Source organism: Macaca fascicularis, chromosome 11, assembly GCF_037993035.2.
Source record: "Macaca fascicularis isolate 582-1 chromosome 11, T2T-MFA8v1.1".
In the NCBI taxonomy this organism is placed as follows: domain Eukaryota; kingdom Metazoa; phylum Chordata; class Mammalia; order Primates; family Cercopithecidae; genus Macaca; species Macaca fascicularis.
Window position 1 is genome coordinate 109388892 of NC_088385.1, and position 20440 is coordinate 109409331.

At 39.9% G+C, this 20440-nt stretch overlaps 1 protein-coding gene across 6 annotated transcripts in view; it reads right to left on the reverse strand.

The window, feature by feature from the left end:
* IGF1 (insulin like growth factor 1) overlaps window positions 1-20440 on the reverse strand; it is an 82855-nt gene that overhangs the window by 12276 nt on the left and 50139 nt on the right. For 2 of the 6 annotated variants that reach the window (XM_005572039.5, XM_074007637.1), the window contains exons 3-4: window positions 11423-11604; window positions 9847-9898 (exon numbers count right to left, since the gene is read on the reverse strand). In XM_005572039.5, coding sequence (XP_005572096.1) covers window positions 9847-9898; window positions 11423-11604 — 234 coding nt within the window. Of the gene's footprint in view, window positions 1-9386; window positions 9899-11422; window positions 11605-20440 lie in introns of those variants that run through there. The other 4 variants (XM_065524721.2, XM_065524722.2, XM_005572040.5 and 1 more) reach the window with 2 other exon arrangements.

The window sequence follows — 20440 nt, forward strand, 5'->3', positions numbered from 1 at the left end:
GTACAGCATAAAGTACTAACTCAGCATTGACCTTCTTCCAAAAAGGGCTAAATGAGAAGAAAAGAGCAGTGGATGATTGGAAAGCGGGCTCAGATATCAGCCCTTTACCTGTTGAAAGGGACGTGCTATAGCAATTTTGCTGGCTTGGCCTGGGGACATGTGAAATGGTGGAGGATGATTTAGATGTCTCAGTATTAACTTTGATATCTCTGCTTCAGGGAATCACAGTTCAAATTCCAGGAGAGTTGGATCAGTCTTTCCTCTCTGGCAGCCAGGTAAAGCGAGGGTCATGCGATCTACTCAGCACTTTGGGATATGACTTTAAAACCAAAGAACAAGGTGCACATTTTGAGAAACCTGTACTCCTCGTTTATGTGGCTGCTTCTTTAACAGAGTAAGGGACATGTACTTACTGGACACAGTTTTGGTCAGCCCAGCGTCACGTTTTTTTCTGGAAACCTCACCCCACTTTTTATGTGGTTGTGGAAATTCCCCCACCCCCTGCCACTACAACGCTCTTCTTTGGCTCTAGTGGATTGGACCAGGGCAGGCCCCTCCCAAGAGCCAGTGACCAAGCGTGGTGGGGACATCGAGGCAGACCTATTTCTGAGAGACACAGAAATTTGTTGGGCAACTTTATTGCCCAACTTTAGCTCAAAAACTCTGTGATGACTTTACTGAACTTTCCTTAGACCATAGACCCACCTAAAATGTTTCCAACCAATCTGCTCTCCCTCTCTTCTTCCCTTGGGCTCAGGCTTGCCTTGCAATCTGATGGCTTTGCCTATCCTCCCCTATTTCGGTTCACACATTAATTCCCCCTAATAAAACTCCTGTTCATTTAACACCTTCTCATCTTCTGTTCCTTGGAGGACCTCGTCTTACGCATCTGGTTTGAATCCTAGCTCTCCCCCACAGTAGTTGTGTGACCTTTGATAATCACTACATTGTGCTGTCCTCAATTTCCTCTTCTGTAAAATGAAAGGGTGGGGTAAGAGCACCTACCTCAGAGTGGTGTTGTAACTGGATGTAATAACCCTCAGTCATTTACACGGCATGGGGTAAAAGTTGGGTACAGGAGGGTCTACTGTTTAGAAAAAACTTGAACCTAATTGTTAGCACCATCAGTCTGTTCTGGCTTGTGTGCTGTAAGAGCCCTCTCTGCGTCTACGTTTGTTCAAGCATTGATGTTCTGTAGGGTAAATTCTGCATGTTTGTCTCTCCACTAAAACATCAGTTCCTTGAGAGCAGGTAGAATATTTCCTTCACTTCTATATCCTCCCCAGACCCAAGCAAAGTGCTTGAGCAAAGTGGCAAACCAGGAAATGCTCATTAAATGGACGCAAATTTCCTGCAGGAATGATGGAATGGAGTCAGGTCAACAGCAAATGTTGCATGGCTGCTTACTTTTCCTCCTGTGGTATTCTCTACAAGGACAAATAGCATGGAACCCCCTTGCATCTCATACAAGTGACAGGTTGTATATGGTAAATATCAACTAAGAAATGCAGGAGAGAGTGCAGTGCTTGATTAACACACTGTGGTCTGTCTATCTCGGGTTTGTATTCTGCTCGACCACTTGTTAGCCCAAGACGTTGGTGAGACACTTAGCCATACTCAGCCTGAGATTTCCTATCTATACAATAGTGATAATTGTGGTACTCACTCTGCAAGTTTCATGTGAAGATTAAATGAGGTGATTCCCTATAATCCTTGCCACAGGGCAAGTACCTAATCAATATCAGCTATTATGATCTTTTAAATTTACTTTTTAATTGTTACTATTGTCAAAGCAGTTTCCATGCTAGAGTGCTGCCCTTTCTCCTGCTGAATGTGGGGAAACAGTAGCTACCTCCTTAGTTTCCAGAGCTCCCTTGAGTGCTGGGAGAGTGGACTTACAGCTCTGTTTTCTAGTGACTGGGGCATTCCTAGGAATCCTCAGGAGTCAAAGGACTTTATTCCAAGATTATCTTGACTTAGCAACTTTCTTACTCTTTAAAGACTACCACCTGACTCTATTTCAAATATTTCTGCCTGTGATTTAAAAAATCTCTATCAAAATGGTTTAAAAGCCTGGGGAACAAAGAAAACAAAATGCCAAGGGTAGTTTCCCTTGCTGACAAGCGGTGTTTATGTTGCCTTTAATAGTCATGAAGGATGTTGTAAAATACTTCAGGATCAGGGCTCCCCAGACTGTTGATTTCATGGGCAGCTTGTTTAGTTAGCTGTTTGTTTGTGTTACATTTTTAAATTTAAAAAATGTTTAAGCTTAGTATCTTTCGCAGAGGGAGTTGATTTTGGAATTGTTGAAAGGTTCAAATGTGGTATTTTAAAAAGTGAAACACCAGATTCTAGCGATTCTGCTGATATATGTTAAAGATTCAGCACATTTGTACCTAAAAACTGGATTTGGTTATTCTTTTTCTCTTAAGCCTCCGAAATGTCGTTGTTTCATCTGACATACAATTTAGGCTAGAGTTACTTAAACTGGTGTATGCAGTAACTCCTATTACAGTGTCCTTGGGAGATGTGAGGCCTAGGGTTTTTACTTTTTGGTGTCATTTCAAAGCAATAGTGATGAGTTCACAGGGTTAGGAGGAAAGGGTGTTGCCCTCTTTCACTCATTCCTTGTGTGTGTGACAAATCTGGGCAGAACATTCGAATGCTGTGTTCTGAATTTTCCTCCTCACTGACTTGAGAGAAATTCTGGAAGTTTGGAAGCCTCTCTTGAACTTTTAGGATGAACAAAATAACACTGTGACAAGTTAAATTGATTTGCATCTGTTTGAGGTTGACGGCAGCCTTCAGCATATAAAAGTAAACATGCAGAGTGCCAGCCAGTGCTATTCCAAGGCAGAGAATACCTCAATAACATTTTATGCATGCATACAGTTTTAAAAAAATCAGAATTGTGGCATTGTGCCAAAAGCACCTCTACCTTCATTATTATTTATAGAGAGACAAATCAGAGCATTCAGTAGTGACCTAGGTAAAACAATACTGACAAAGTAACAGTAATTATACTATGCATTTATTGATTCATTCATATTTTTTATTCCTTCTAGTCTTCCAGTGCCTCATGAGCTAGTCAAGCATGGCACATACTTACACCACGACATAAACATTGCATACCCTCAACTCTACAATTGTCAGCTGATTGAGAACCTTACTCAACCCTCAACTTGCCATGGTCTTGCCCCTAATCCTTTGGAACTTTTGTCTTGCTATAATTGTGAACTAAAGCTGTGAAAATAGCACATCATATTTTCACAGATGGCAGGGCTAGTTGGTCTTCAATTACTTAACCTCTTGGTGCTGGCAAGACAGAAAACCCCAAGTGAATGTTTATACATTGTACAGAGAATTTTGTAGAAACTTTTGCCATGGATCCCAGCTTGGAAGCTTGGACCGTTTGGCTGGTTTCGGTTTGATGTAAAATTTCTTGGTCTTTCGCTAGTAACTTTGGAGTTATTTTATGAGACAAGAGTTGCCATCACACTCAGCTTTTCATAGATCTTGCTCTTAACATTTTATCTTCATATGGACATTTTGACCATGTCAGTTAGAGAAGCCCAGGAGGACAAGGTAATCCATTGCCATCTTTTTTCCAGAGTGATCACAACAGATGCCTACTCAAATAAATGAATGTTCCTTTATCTGACCTGATGGGCATGAAGGCATATGACAGACTGAATAGAGGAAGTTAGAGACTAATGGTTCAGACATGGGAAAGTGGTGTTTAATGGGTTTTGTCAATAACCCCAGTCCCTAATAGAAGAAGGGGCAGGGGATGATAGAAGGAAGATTGGCTGGATGCATTGACCTTCGGTTGTAATGGGTCAATAATTAGACCTAGAAGTTTCTCAAGTTGCAGATTGGTTCTATGGGAAAGTTACTGCGATCTATAGATAGGGATCTACAGAATCCTTCTGTGTATATTAGATGGAAAGTGGTCGAAGTCCCTGGATCCTTGAAAGATACCATAAAAAGAAAACCAACTCCTTTCCACCCCCCCAATAATGCCCCTTTATTTCCTGAATAATTTTTAATTTAGGATGAGAAACAGGCTTTTGAGAAGACAAAGGAATCCTGCAGTTTTTACTGAATGATGATTAGTTTTTACATAGGAATTTACCTTCACTGAAAGAAAAGCCAGGAAACTGTTCTCACTTATAGTTTTGGAAAGTATTTCCCCCCGAGCTCCCTAATGGGTGCAACAATGCTAGAACACAAAGGTGCACACAGACACACACACGTGCGGGCACAGACACACACACACACACGAAGAGGAGAATAGTCCCCTTCCCCTCAAAACTGTTTGCTATAGTTTATTACAGATTCTAAATTGCTGCCAAGGACATTTAGAATGAAAATCAGTTTGATGCACCTTTAGCATTCTTATTTCTAACCATCATACTACCACTTTTTAAAAAGTTAGCTTCTTGACCCTGGTTCTTAAAACTATAACCATACTAATTAATAAAATAAAGATGGGAATTTCCAAAATGTTTTCTAGCTCCTGTTACTTATCTAACAATAGGCAATGAGAGTTATAATTGAGTTCCTGGTATGGTAAGAACTTTTTTAGGGGCTCTCTGGAAAAATCAGACATGGACTCATAAACCTCTTGTCCCTTGTCTCTCATCATTTCCCTGCTGTTCTCAATCTCCATTTCTCTCTTCTGGAATTTAAACATAAGTTTATATTTTTAAATAATCTCTTTTGGTCACTGGATGAAAATGGGATGGCACTAAAGGCATTAAGGAGTCCCATTAAAGAAGGACCCTCAAATATGTGGGCATCAGGGAAAAGTTCTGATTCTAGTTAGGCCTTTGGGGATGATGGAAAAGCTGATTTTCACCTCGCAGGTCTGGAAGTTTAGTGGACCTGGAGAATTTTTGCTAACCTCAGCTACTCCCTCTTTAAAAATTGACCTGTCTTGCTTAGGCCAAAGGAATCAGTAACTGGGCTTTAAATACTGAGGTGAGCATACAAACTGGGTATTTCAAATCTCATAAAAAGGGATTTGGATTCCGCTTCATCTAAAACTATTAATCTTTTCATTGCTCCTGAAGGCTTCCCCTTTAACTAGAGACTATCAATGTTGCCCTTGGATTAAAAGTCAACTCTGTGTTATCTAGTGAATATTGCAAAAAAGCCCTACTCTTTTCCTATGGGCAAGTAAAAAGAATAGACCTCATCTTCCCCAGTGGATGTTAATGGACTTGAGACATTGCAGAATTTATTACCTAAGAAAACAATGTTTCTCTTTAGTGGGAGGGAGGTCTTCAAGGGATGGAGGTGAGAGAAGGGGAATTGCTCTTTGGGAGCTCATTTATTTGCCTCCTTTTCCACCCTTACATTCAAACAGTGCACACATTAGAAGCTGTGTGAAGTTTTGTTTGTTTTCAAGAGATGTTCGAAGAAAGATAAAATGCTTGTGAAAGGCACTGGATTGGCAGCCCTAGAAACGAAAGTGCCCCGGAAGCTGTGTGAGCCTGGAAATATCCTGCATTTCTATTTATTTTGGCAATTTTACTTAAAACTACCAAGAACTGGAGTTCATTCTACAATTAAATTTTCCCAAGGCACCATGAAATGAAAACACATATTACATTTAATTTTAACTAGTTGAGAAAAATGATGGTTTTCCGAAAGTTCATTATATGACCCGGAAACAGAAGCAATGGCTCTCACTTGGGACAGCCAAGCTACCCATTTAAGTTGGAATTATTCATAGAACCAGGGGTTCTCTGGGTTGGAATGTTTCTTAGGTCATTGAGTTCTCTTATTCTCCTACCACATGCTTGAAACTCTACTACCACATCATGGAAAAGGGTTGGCAAGCTTGGGCTTGAAGGTTTTGGTGACACAAGACTGGCTTCTACTTCAGGAGACCAACTTCTTTTTCACATAGCTCCAATTTTCAGAGGTAAGTAAAATAATGTTAACTAAAACTTTAATAATGCTTACTATGGGCTAGATGCCTTTTTAAGCACTATAATATGTTTTTGAATATACACCTCCCACTCCTTGCACAGACACACACATGCACACTCTACACTCACACACATACACACACACACAATCTCAATAAACCCTCACAACTATATAAGGTAAATTCAGTTGTTACCCCTATTTAACAGATAAGGAAACTGAGGCACACATAAGTTACATGATTTGCCCAAAGCTACAACGCAAGTAAGAGCCAAGATTTGAACCCAGGTAATCTGAATCTACATTTTGTACTCTTAATGACTATATTTTATTATTTTTTTTGAGACAGAGTCTTACTCTGTCACCCAAGCTGGCATGCAGTGGCAGGATCTTGGCTCACTGCAACCTCTGCCTCCCAGGTTCAAGCAATTCTCATGCCTCAGCCTCCTGAGTAGCTAGGATTACAGGCGCATGCCACCACACCCAGTTAATTTTTTTGTATTTTTAGTAGAGATGGAGTTTTGCTATGTTGCCCAGGCTAATCTTGAACTCCTGAGCTCAGGCAATCTGCCTGCCTTGGCCTCCCAAAGTGCTAGGATTACAGACATGAGCCACTGTACCAAGCCTTAAAGACTATATTTTAGCATCTCCAATGCTTATAACTCTTGTTCATGCCTAGTACAGAGGTTTGCACATTGTAGTTGCTCAATAAAAAAATATTTTTCACCAATTTTATTTCAGGATGATTATTCCATATACATTCCAATTAGTTGTACACACAATTATCAATTTGCCCTAGGAAACAGTTGAAGTTGAAACACTGGAATTTTAAATGATTATTAATATTCTGCCTACTTCAAAGAAACATTAAGAGGAGTAACAGGTATATAACATTCACTATGAAATTCTTAGCCAGTTGCCACCTGTAGCAGTAGGTCCTTAAACAATTTCAATTTGGCCAGAGAAGGAAATTTCAAACATGCAAGACTTGTATAAACATAGCTCCTATGCCTTTCCTTTTTTACTCTGTACTTGCCTCACTGTCTTATGCAGGAGAATAAGGAATCATTTCATCTCAGCAGTGCCACTTGTTTTCATGGTATGTCTTTCTACCACTATTCATCAGCCTATGTCACTCATTTGTCCCACCCATCCACCCATCAGTCCATCCATCCATCCATCCAGCCAGCCAACATTACATGCCATGTATCACTAGACGCTTGGGTATTGACACTAGAAAGAAGGTAATGGAAAGATAATAATAGATTCTTTCTGTTTTCTTTGTTCATATTATTCAGTAATCACATGTAGGCATTCAAGATAATTGCTTTAGAGTTGATAAAACTCACTCCGAAAAGAACTGTCTTGTAGCACGTAGTTTGCTAGTTAAGCATTCTTTAACTAGAAAGTCTTTTCATTCTTCCTTCCCTCCTTTCCTTCCTTCCTTCCTTCCTTCCTTCCTTCCTTCTGTCCCTCCCACCCTCCCTCCCTCCTTCCTTCCTTCCCACCTTCCCTCCCTCCTTCCTTCCTTCCTTTTCCTCTCTCTCTTTGCCTTTGCTTTAGTTCTTCTTGAATAAAGTTTATGATTGGGTATAATTATAGTTTGTTCAAACCTTTCCACAGGACATGAATTCTTAGTTATTCAATGGAACTGTGGTCCCTTGAAGAGCCATCTGTGTTTATATGCTACTCTAAGGTGATGGTTGTAGTAGGAATTGGCCTCTGCCTGCAGCTGGTCCCAAAGCATGGATGTCTTAGCTGGAGAACTTAACATCTCCTAAATAAGGTGACTGGCCACTTGGGCTAAGGCACCAGCCTGGCTTCTCTCTGCTCTGATAAGCCAGGATCTACTTTGCAACCACAGCAGCAGTGGTTTGGCTCCCATGAGGGGCTTCGGCATGCTTTCAGTTCAACCTTTTCCTCCTGGATTAAGCCTTGAGCATGTCCATCATATTTAAGTAATCCTGGATTTTAGTGAACCACTAGAAAGGGTGATCCTGGAATAAAAAGCATGGCAGGGGCATGGAGGACCAGGCAGAAAGGAGGTTCCTTTATACCATGACATCTTCAAAATAGACTACCTGGATGAAATGCTTCACTTCTGGGTTAGTCATATTCTTACCCCAAAGTGTCATCATTTGTTTGCTTGAGAACTTCTGTCTTATACCCTTTCTCAGCTCTTCTAATTCGCAACTTGGAGGATGGCGAGACTTTTTGCTTTATTATCTATGAAGACCCCAATGCTACCGATTAAACCAAGGGATCTGAAGGAGAAGATCTCTAAAATCTGAATTCTGTGATTCTATTTAACTTGTCTTCACTCTCAGGGAAATCCAGCACTCTTGCTCTCATTCACTCCTTTTCTTCTGGTGGAAAAATATTAAATTAGTAATGATTTTACACAGCATTTCTGCCCTCTCTTTTCCTTCTGGAATTCTTTCTTAGTTGACCCACTTTGATTATGTGCTGTTGTCTGCTGGCCAGAAGAAGAGCAGCTTAGAACCCAAGCACATCGTTACCCACTTCAGGATCTCAGTGTCCTAGTCTTCAAGATAAGGTGATTGAACCAAATGATTTCTGAGGCCTCTTCCAGATCTAACATAGTATGTTCCCGGGGTTCTCATGGAGCAGAGACTCAGGATTTCAGATATAAAAATAGATCTGTGGTGGGGTGGTGGAGGGGAGTGTTTTCTAGGAGCTGTAATCAAAATGCAGTGGTTATCGTCAGACATCAGAAGTCTTCTTTCACTGGCCGAATTGTGTCCAAATTCATGTGTTGAAGTCCTAACTCCCAGTACGTCAAAATATGACTGTATTTGGAGACAGAATCTTTACAGAGATAATTAAGTTAAAATGAGGTCAGTGGGGTGGGCCCAAATCCAATCTGGCTGGTGTCCTTTCACACAGAGGACATTTAGACACAGAGATATGTATGGAGGGAAGATGAAGTAAAGACATAGGGGGAGAAGAAGGAGGCCACCTACAAACCAAGGGGAGGAGCCCATGACAGAGCCTTCTCTAAGGCTCTTGCAAGTGCTGAGACTTTGATTTTCAACTTTCAACTCCCAGAACAATGAAAAAATCCATTTCTGTGGTTTAAACTACCCAGCCTATGATACTTTGTTATGGCAGCCCTAGCAAACTTATACATCTTTTATATCTGATTCCAAAGTGCAAAAAAGATGAAGAAAAGTGCAGTGACCTCTTCTCAAAAGTTACCTCACAGGGTTTTAGGCAATACCAGATGCCCTTTGGCCTAAACCCTGGACTTGACTAAGAAATACTGCCTCCAATGACGCTGCGGGAAAAGGGAATCTGGGAACTTCTATGACACAATTCAGTCTTGCTGAGCATTTGGGGCTAATATTTAACTCTGAACATATATTGACATAGGCAATTCTTCCATAACAGATTCATACAAAATTTAAAAATGCATATAGAAGCCTTAATTTTTATTTGAATTCTTTTATTTAATTGTGTTTTAGAGGCAGAGAATAGTGTCTTTTTTGCCTCTTTTATAATCTTTATTCTTTTTTTCATTTTTGCCACTGTCTTTCTTTAGGCTTTCTAGGGCATTACATTTTTGTTTTCCATTTTCGCCATGTTTCTTAGCGACATTCTCTAAAAGGTTACTTCTATTTCCATCACATCATCATCTAGCTTCAGCAGGCCTACTTTTCTTCATTTCCTCTATTGCATTTTCTGCTTTTCATTCTTGCTGTCTGCTCCTCTCTCATCATCCTTGCCTCTGTCTGCTTAGTCCTCCTGTCCTCCATTTTCCTTTTTTGCCTCTGCATTCAGCATTTCTACTTCCAATCTCCCTCCTCTGCTCTTTCTTCTTTCCTCTGATCTGCAGACTTGCTTCTGTCCCCTCCTTCTGTTCCCCTCCTGGATGTGTCTTTGGCCCACCTTTCCTTCTCCTCTGAGACTTCGTGTTCTTGTTGGTAGATGGGGGCTGATACTGTAAACATCACAAAAATAATTGCATTGAGAACAAGTGGTTCCCATGGTGTCCCTGAAGACAGAGCCTTTGAATCAGTTCAGAATGCCCAGGCTCCATATGATGCAGGCGACAGCACTTGTGCTGGAGAGGGGTCTAGACCTCAGTCACAAGACCCACCATTCCAGAACTTTGGGACGCATCTCTTGACACCTACCCCCTCCCCATTTAGAAACCAAGAGGCGCTGGGTCACCTGGGAAGAGAAAGAATGAATCTGCCTTTGCCCCAGCAAGCACACTTTCCTGCCACATTCACCTAAAAGTCTTTTCTGAGATCCTTGCTTCCTGCCTGGCCAGTGGCTACTGTGTTCTGTGTGTGTTGGGTCTTGCCCAGTCCCCTTCCATCCTTCAGAGGGACTCCCTGGGGTCACATCTCCAATAAGCCACCATGGTCCTCTTCCAGCCTCAGCTGAGGTTTAAGACCAGGAAGCAGCGAAGGTGTCATTGTGAACTTCTTGATCTGTCATCTTGTGCTTTTGCACAGTATTATTAGTTCTAGCTCCAAAGATTAAAACCACATGTTGGCATTTCTTTTTTCAGCAGAGTCCCCAAAAGACTGTAATGAGAGCTATTTCTTTCCTTACTCAACTTTCTTGCCTTCTCTTTTTCCTCCTTTACCTTCTCTTTAGTTCGTATTCTTTCTACTTAATGGCTAAAATTTTAATCTCTTATATTCATTTGTTCATTCATTCACTCATTCAAGAAAAATCGATCAAGTAATTAAATGTGCATTGGATGTTTTATGTACTTCTGATGGCATAGATGGTACCTCTGAGGTTTGTTTACAGTCTAGCTCTTAGGAAATGATGCCTGCAGATTTTGATCATTACAAACTTCTAGGCATTCTTATAGCCAAACAGAAATTTCTATTTTTAATGTTTCTTGTTTAATTATGTTTGCTACTAAATATGAATTTTGAATAGTTCCCATTAGCCTTTTATTTTCTTTGCAAGATTACAGAATCTCAGAACTTGAAAGGTTACAAGCTTTGTTATTAAGTACAATTATGACCGACATTAACGATGGTCCAACAATTACTTCGTGCAGGCATGTGTAAAGCGTCTCAAAATATATGCACGAGCTACTTAATTTTGACAACCAACTGATGTGGTAGATATTATTATTATCCCAATGTTACTGATGAAACTGAGGCTTGGATATGTTACATTATTTGGCAAAAGCTCTCAGCTGGTGTATGGGAAAGCCAGGACTTCACTTTTGTCTGATACCAAAGCCCATGTTTGTTTAGCCACTGTTTTGTTACATCTTCCAATCATCACATCGTCCATAGCAGTGGAAGGGGAAATTTGCAATGCAGAGTGACCAAAGCGATGAGGACATGAGGACGTAATCCATCCCTTTGGTGCAAATGAGCTTTTTTGACTTGTAAGCCAGGAGACTATGGGGCAGGGTTTCTGCTTGGCCCACCCACATGCACAAGAGAGACCACTTGAGGATGGGTGGATCCCACCCAGGTGGGCTTACCTTCTGGGTCTTGGGCATGTCGGTATGGCGCTGGGCACGGACAGAGCGGGCTGACTTGGCAGGCTTGAGGGGTGCGCAATACATCTCCAGCCTTCTCAGATCACAGCTCCGGAAGCAGCACTCATCCACGATGCCTGTCTGAGGTGCCCTCCGACTGCTGGAGCCATACCCTGTGGGCTTGTCTGTACAAATCAAACAGAGTGGCCTTATGTTAGGGTGGAATCTGTTTTCTTCAGTCTTCCACCCAGCTCCTGCCTCTCCTCACATCTAGTTAACCTACGTACTCTGCAAAGTCTCAACCTCTTCTTGAAACTTCCCCAATGATTCCTGACCCCGCGGATCTTTCTGAATGCCAGTATGTCTCTTGGAGTCTGTACCACATTCATTAGCACTAACTCATTCACCACGCTATTTGTGGTAATTCTCCCCAAGTTTTGTAACCTGTAGGCAAGGATCTTGTCTATGCCCAATCCTACTCTTTTCTTATATATTGGCTCAGAGGATGATAGAAATATTAAAAGAAGACCGTGCATTGTTTTCTTAATCTTGTTGGCAACTCTGCATTGTTTTTATAAGCAGGACAGCTCACATGTTTGCCTTTTTGTTTAACTGCTTTGACTACATAGTCAGGTTGAACATCAAGGAGGTTTTAAGTTTGGAAAGGGCTCCTCATTTTACTAATGTGAAAACTGAGACACACAGGTGGCAAAGACTTGCTCAAGGTCATTCATGCAGTAAATCGTGGAGTCAAGATGCAAACTCAGATCTACTTGCTGCAAAGCCCAAGTGCCTCATTGAGGAGCCCAAGAGAACTCTTATATGACTCTGGAAAAGTCACTAAGCTCTCTGGGCCTCAGTTCGCCCATTTATATAATGGAGTTAGTAATATCTCCCTTGTAAGAATTATTTGAAGATTAAATGAAATCAAGTATGAATAATGCACAGCACAGCACCTGACACCTAAATAAATCATAGCCAGCTTTCTATGAGCACCGTTTCCAGGGTCCTATGTGGTTTGTGGAGAAGCATTGTCACTATTGACCATATACAGAAGTCTTGGGACTTGAAACTAATTACAATACCAATCTAGTAGGGCTCCTGCTCTTATCACCCCAAGAGACCAGAATAATGAATTCTATTTCTTATCGAGTAACCACCAAACTGAAACAGTGAACAAAATGTCCATCTTTCATGTGATTCTGTTCTAGCTCAGGCAAGGGCAGAGGAAAAGAAACTTGCTTTTTCTTCTCTTCCCTTATCTCTGCTGGTCTTCTCCATGGATGCTCAGGCTTTATGGAAGACATTTTATAAATCACAGGCACAGAAGAATCCAATTAATTAATCTGACATGTATTCAATCTTAATTCCTGACAGAAGAAAACATTATGTTTTAAATCACAAGTCTATGTTTTTGTAATAATGACACCATTACTTGAGGATAGGGTTTTGAAAGTCAGAATCCTCATGTATTTTGCACTCCCTCATTGGCGGAGATCAGGCCCATGGTAATGGCCTGCTACCAAACCAGTTTGGCTGCCTCCCTGCTGGAAGGGCCAGCATTCATGGCATCCACTAAGAACCCAAATGCTTTCCTGATGCTTGGCACAGGACCCTGGTGGCTGCTTCCTCCCGTAAGGCAGGTTTATTGTCATTCTTAGGGCAGCTGGAGGTAGTAACTCAGTGAGGGTTCATTTGTGGTCTTTCTGGGCGGGGTCTGCTGTGCAGCTCTCGGAGCAGACCCTGTGGGGTCTCGATGGCTGTGGCATTTGGGAGGGATTGGGCCCTGGCAAGCCACGCCTCAGTGGGTCCCCTGAGCAATGTAAACAATGTTTTTTTTGTTTTTTTGTTTTTATAATCTTTTCCTGGAACTATAAATTAGAGGAAAGACACAAATGGGCTTACATGGTCCTTTGTAATCCGCAAAGGACTTCTACATACTTTTTGCTGAGTGGCTAGCCAGTAAAGCACAGCTGATACCCTTTGGCTTCTCTCTTGAGGGTGGGGAGGAAGGAAAAGGTGACTTGGCCTATTTTGTGATCATTGTATCTTTTGTCCATTACAGGTAATGATTGCCCTTTGTTGAAACTATAAATTTCTTAATGGGATGTAATTGGGATTCGTTTGTTGATTATGAAATAGTAACTTGGTATTTGGCGGTGGGCTGGTAGGAGGAGCTCCAGAAACTTTCAAGGTTAGCCAACTCAGAAACAACTGATTTCAAAATTCATGGTTAGCCTTTGAAAACAGACAAGGGCAGGCTTTGGGATTCCAGGACCTATTTAGTATTTCCCTTTCAAACTCCTCTAACTTTCAAGCTCCTCCGAGGTCCCACATGTGTTGGAGCTCCTTGTCTGCTATAAGAGGAAGACACTAACCTTCATCTTGGGATGGCAGAGATCATTTCTATGATTGTATATTCGCTTCTTGGTGACTATAAACAACCATGAAACTCACCACATGTCTATTTCCTCTTGTAAAATAGAAAGTCATCATCATCACAGAAAAACAAAAACAAAAACAAAAACAAACCAGGAAATACCAGGTATCTGGTTTATCACCTTGCTTAAATGAGCTCAGAGTTTGACATGACTCAGTCAAACTCTGAGCTCATCTAACTCTGAGCTCATGCTTTTTAGTCTGTAGATCGATGGGTTTAGGTACAGAGAATTTTAGGACTTTTCTGCAGTGTTCCATAGAGAAAGTTGATCTTTTGTTCTACGTTTGTTTTTTTAAAAAATATTGTTGAAATAGTGGTATACAGACTTAGATTTTGCCATAAATATAATTACCAATTATCTCTAGTGGCCACAATCCTAGAGAGATGTTTTTCTTTGTCTCCTCATAATGTCTACAATGGACTTATTGTACGTCATTGGGAATATATGAATATAACAAGTGTTTACCTATTGCCTTTTGAAGTTTAATTCATCCTTTGAAGTGCCCTGTAAGCTTGATTTCTTCTGGCTCTACATCAAAATATTTAACAAACAAAAATCTCATTTCTCACCAATTGAAAGATCACAGTTGAAGGTCAAAGTTTTGTTCCATATCTTCAAATGCTACATATTGTTTCTTTTCCCAGAACCACAATAAAGATATTTGCTGCTATGGTCTACAACTAGAAGCCTGATACAATGTAATTTATTAGAAAGGTAATAAAACAATTTGCTTCAGTATTTGACATTTTCCTATTTGAGATAAATAGTTATTTTTAATGACTTCTAAATTATAACTATTGTCATTTTGACTAATTTTTAAATGAGATAGAACTAATTGTTCTATCTTTGCCTTGAGAAACTCTTCATTAGGTGCTGTATAATTCTGTTCCAGTGGGCAGAATCAGAGCTGGTAGGTGAATGAAAAACAAATATTGGCTTAATATAAGAAAAGCATTCCTAACAATTTGAATTTACAAGTGTTAGATGTGGGACAGATTTCAGTGAAAAGTAATGAACTCCCCATTGCAGGGAACAGTTCAGTAAAGGCTGTAATAAACGTCTGTCAGAGATCCTAGCAGAAGATTCCTATGTTGAACACAGTGGATGACTGCTATGGTCTTTTCTATTCCAGACATTCCATAACAAGTGAAGAGATGAAGGAGAAAACTGGCTTGGGCCCAATATTCAGTATGGTTGGAAACCACTTCAAGAAAGAGGTTCAAATATATTCTAATGTAGAAGGTGAAAAGTTGTTTTCTATCTATTTGAAGTTCCCCAAGATGCTCTAAACACTTTTTAATTGTCCTTACTCGATGCTACAAAAAAAAAAAAAAAAAAAAAAAAAAAAAAAAAAAAAAAGACAGGTGCGTATAGTCCCTTCTACACAGCAAGGTGTGGTCCAAGAGTTCTGTTGTACCGGCGTGATGAAGTGTTCATGCACTTACTCAACTGTTAGAATGAATAGGCATGTACAACGTGCCACATAATTTTTCTTGCTGACAAAGTCTTGACATTGAAAATTTATATATTTATATATTTATTTTGTCAGTTTGCTTCAAAGGTTTCATAGCATGTGGACCAAAGATTGCTTACCAGACAAGTTGGCCACCACCTAACCTAGACTTTGACTCCTCCATGAGTAGACATAATGTTTAGTTACAATATACTGCTGTATCTTGAAAGTTGGCCAACAGACAGAATTCCAATGGTTAAACAGCTGGCTTCTATAATAACAGCACTTCCCTTTAAATAATGCATGGTCAGGGGAGTAATTCAATAATCTTCAGGGCAAACTTGCTAGTTACAAGGGTTTTGGGCAGAACTGTGGCATCATCAAAACCACACCAATTAGCTGAGTCTCACATTTTGTCATGGATGCAAGCAACTCGCTCCCCTCCATCTCTGAAGGGAAATGTGTAATGCTGAGATTTAACTGGGGTCATCACTTCTAGAACAAAGGACTCCGGTCGTTCATCACTGGTAAAAATGGTACTACCTCCTCTACTGATGCTGCCTAAGTTTGTGTTTCTTATAGATTTCTGGGAATGCAGTTGACACAATGTATTCAGCTTTAATTTCCTTTGAAAATTCCCATCTTGCTTGTTTTATTTTAACTATTTCAACTCTATCATTGGAAAGGGAAGACATTGATTTGAAGAGTCAGTATTTAAATAATAAAAAATGCAAACATTTTCGAGTTGGGATGCAACTAGTTCTTAAGATATACATTTGTTATTCTTTGATTTCTAAGGAATAAAACTATTCTTTAGAAATTTGCTAACAGGAAGAGTTTCCAAAGTTGATCACTTTTTTTTTTTTTTTTTGAAAGGAGGAAAAAAGAGGTAAGACAATTAACTTGGATTTTAAGGGCTATTTCTAGAAAATGCTAAATTATGTGTCTGATAAAAAACACAAATGAAATTATTAGCTAATAAGAAATGAATCTGCATTTCACTTAGATTAACTAAGGATTGATTACACAACCAAATATTACAGTTCAGATCTGAAGAATCTGGAAACTTAGGTTTTTCACACCAGTTATTTATTTCAGAACTCCAGACACATTGCCAATTTAGAATAACTTGGAACGGTTAGTTTTTTAGGGTGAGATTTTCTCCCTGGGCTGCCTTATTTAATATAAATTCACTTGGTTTGCATTATTTTGCATGGGATACCAGTAAGGAAATTGTATAAGATATGAATAATCTTAAAGTAGTCTTCACTTTAGCATTTTAATTACTATTTTCATTTGTGGAAAAGGGAGAATCACCTCCCAATATTTCCTACATCTCTGATGGCTTTATAAGGAAAACTTGAGTCCTTTCATAAATTTCTAATATAAGGAAAATTGTGATTATATTATTACCAAGACCCCAATGTAATACATTGAATGGTTGATAATTCCAGAATTCATAGGATTTGCATTCACTTTAAAAGCTTTTGACAGTCAATATTTTGCCTTTAAATTTTTTTCTATTGAAATCGCAACTTGAATTAAAGTAGTTATTGAGTTATACATTGTCATGTGCTTAGTAAAGATATGGAAAGAAGCTTTTAATACTGTCAACTGGCCACATCTTTTTACATTTAGAATAACATGAGTATGTACACACATATACTCAAACACATATTAGGGAATTACTGTGGTATCAAAGCTGCTGTAAAACACTTTGAAATTAGGATTTTTTTAAAAAAAGATTTTCTAATATATCTATTGCCTGCCTTATACTTTGCTAGAAGACCCTGTACATTTCTGCTTTTCTGTGGAAGGATCTTTCCAAGTAAGACTGACCTTTGGCATCTGTAAAAGTGAACACTGAGAAAATGTTCTCTTTTCTATGAACTGCATGTCATAAACTTTTCTCGAAAACCTATCAAATTTAGGCATCGATTTCACTTTTGGCCTGTGTTAATTTTTAATTGCCAGTGTTTGCTGTCTCACTACCTCTCAATTGGACGAGGTCATCTTTTTCTAGGAATTATGGCTCTCTATGACCTGCCCCCACCCTCACTACTCAGCAACTTTTTCTCAGCTACTAAATCCCCATAACCCAAAAGACGAAAGTGTTCTGTTACCCAATGAAGTCAATGTCTTTGTTTCTCTGAGTCTAAAAGGAATGAAGCAGAGTTCTATGGGACTGCCCCTTTGTTGAGAGCCTCCTCTCTTTTGGAAACCCAAGTCAAGAGCAGGTGTGAAAAGAGTGCTATTCAGCTCACCTTGGTTTCCAAGGCCAGGAAGCTAAAGTACAAGTCCTGGGGGCAATAACAGCAAGAGATTCAAAGCAGAAACATTACTGTTTTAGGACTCTTTGGAGAAATGGGCAGACAGAGTGGGAAGCAACATGATGTATTACTTTAGCCTGATACAATGCCCTGGAGGATGAGCGTCTTGCCAGGACAGCACAATTTACTAGCTTAGGTCTGATTCCAGGGCTTGGAGGAGATAGATGTAGCCAACAAAATTATACTTTGGCAAGAGAAATGCTTTGCTGGACAGAAAAATGTTGTCCTAAGGGAATGGTTTGGTTTATCAACGTCTAAGGTGAAAGATAATCAAATGCCAAGAGGTCATTTTTATGTTTGAATTATTTCAGTGGGGCCTGCTATATAAGTTAGCTACCATTTTCTAGTTACATTGTTTGTATTATTTAGAACATATTACAGAATTTGAGTATGATCTGCCTCTGACATCTGTCATACCAATGACAGAAGCAATATGTGAAGTGGCTAAAAGCACAAGTTTTGGAACCAGACAGTCTGGATTCTACCACTTTTTTACTATTAAGCTTTGATTTGGCAAAGCACTCAGTCATCTAAGATTCGGGTACTCATATGTAAAATGGATATATAAGAGTACCTCCCAGGACCCGTGTGAAGATTAAGTAAGAATGTATGCAAAGTGTTTTGCACAGTGGCTGGTGTATGGTAAACTATATAAATGTTAACTATTATTATTATGGTGTTGAGTTGGTTAACATAGCTAGTTAGGCAGGTATCCTCTTTCTCCATTAATCTTAAAAATGCATCCTTTCCAAAGTTTGGCTGAAGCAGATGGCCTTTCTAGATATTGTTGTTCACTAAAGTAAATGAATAGCTGTTCTTTTGAAAGAATGTTCAAACTTTCTGTTGTATAGACTGGTCTGAATAGTTTTAATCTAGAATAGACACTATGAGAATGAATCTTTCAATCATGTCAAATAAGGCATATGGGCTTATCTTGACCCCTTGTTACCTTTGATTTGTCCCAAATAATCCACTGGTTAAAATCATTGACTTTTTGGTATTTATATCAATGCTTCTTATTTCAAAACAATGCTGCAAGGCCTGGGATGAATGTGGTGAAACACACGGTCAGAATGGTTTCCCAATCACTTTCATCCAGCATAGTATTTCTCTCATCTCTGTCTACTTCGTGCCTCATCTCATTCTGTTCTCTTCTTTTTCTATTTCCTTTCCTCTCCTGCTACTGACAGCCTTTGACATTCTTTTTATTCACTGATGTACTTTTGAGCAAGGCTTATGCCACTGTGGAGTTTATGGTAGGCTAGGTATTAGCATTTCATTTCCTCCCTGGAATGACTGAAAACCAGGGCTCCCTCTCCTGCCAGCCATGCTTTGGGAATAAACAGTTACCCGGTATACAATATCACCAGGCCCGCTTAATCACTACTCCATCTGGGACCCATGCCTGAATGAGATGAAAACAGACAGCCAGAGAAGGAATAAGAAGGGATGTTGAGGAATCGCATACATGGGCCTTAGCTATCTCATTTTTTTTTTTTTTTTTTAGAAAGACTGACAAAAACTGTAAGCTGAGACTGGCTCCAGCCTGGAGATTGTAGCTATGCCACCAGCATTATCTCCTGTACTTACACTCTTATTGTTATTTTACTCTTTCAGATGTGGGAAGAGAGGCCTTGTAACAAAACGTAAGGCATTTGTGAGTAGAGGGTAACGCCCTCTTTCTGGTGCCACAGAAAGATGAATCAGCCAAAGGGATATTAAAACACATTCTCTTTATTTTTAGTTTCTCTCTAAAGTCTTTCATTTCATTTTTTCTTTGCAACTTGGCACCTGCCCTCTGTTCTCAGGGGCCCTGATCCCCGTTAGTCTCCTCACTCAGGGATCTGTTTTTTGCTCAGGGCACTTCTGGACATTGTCCCAGGGGTGGGAGTGATATGGTCAGGATGGCAGGTGAAGGGGTGGTGGCTGCCAGGGAAGTCTGGCATGTCTGGAGGGAGAGTGTTGGGAGGTGGAGGCTCCTTAAAGAGAGGCATCCGGGCCTGCATCAGGGAGTAAACTGTTGGAAGACAGCCTCCACAGCAGCAGAAGCAGCCCTTGGCACTGTCGCAGAGAAGGGAGCAGCCAGAGTCAGCGACAGATTGAACACAGGAGAGAGGGAGGGAGGGAGGGCGAGTGGGAGGAGATGGTATGGTGTTACATGATATAAATAACTGCATGGTGCAGACTTGAGTGCCAGTTGGGTTGTGTGTGATGTCCCTTTCATGCTGGTGTATCAACAGTGTTGTTCTTGGATTGAGAGGTCCTGGGGAATGTTTCTATAGCACCTAGCACAGTGCCATATGCAGAGAGGGAATAAAAACAAGGCAATATGGTATATTGAAAACAACATTGGATTACAGCCCCAAATCCTCTGTGTGGATGCACAAGTCACCTAAATTCTCTGAGATTCAGTTTCTCATGTAAACAACCAAATGTACTAGATAATATCAAGCACCCCTTCTAAAAAGATGACCCTAAATATCCAGATGGTCATGCACTACCCAATTTGTAATCAATAATGTGTGTGTGTGTATATATATATAATATATATGGCATATTAATGTTTGTGTGTATATATATATGGCATATTAATGTTTCTCGATAATAATAGGGGAGTACAGTAGTGAAGAAAAGTTTGATGAGAAAACCAAGAGTTTCCTCTTCGTTCAATTTAATTTTGGATGTAAACAAGATTTATAAGCTGAATTTAAGAAAAGCAGATATTGGTGTTGAGTTTGATGAAGGAAAATGTCTAATTTGGAGTTAGGCTTGAGTAGGGGAAGGTGACAAGTCCATC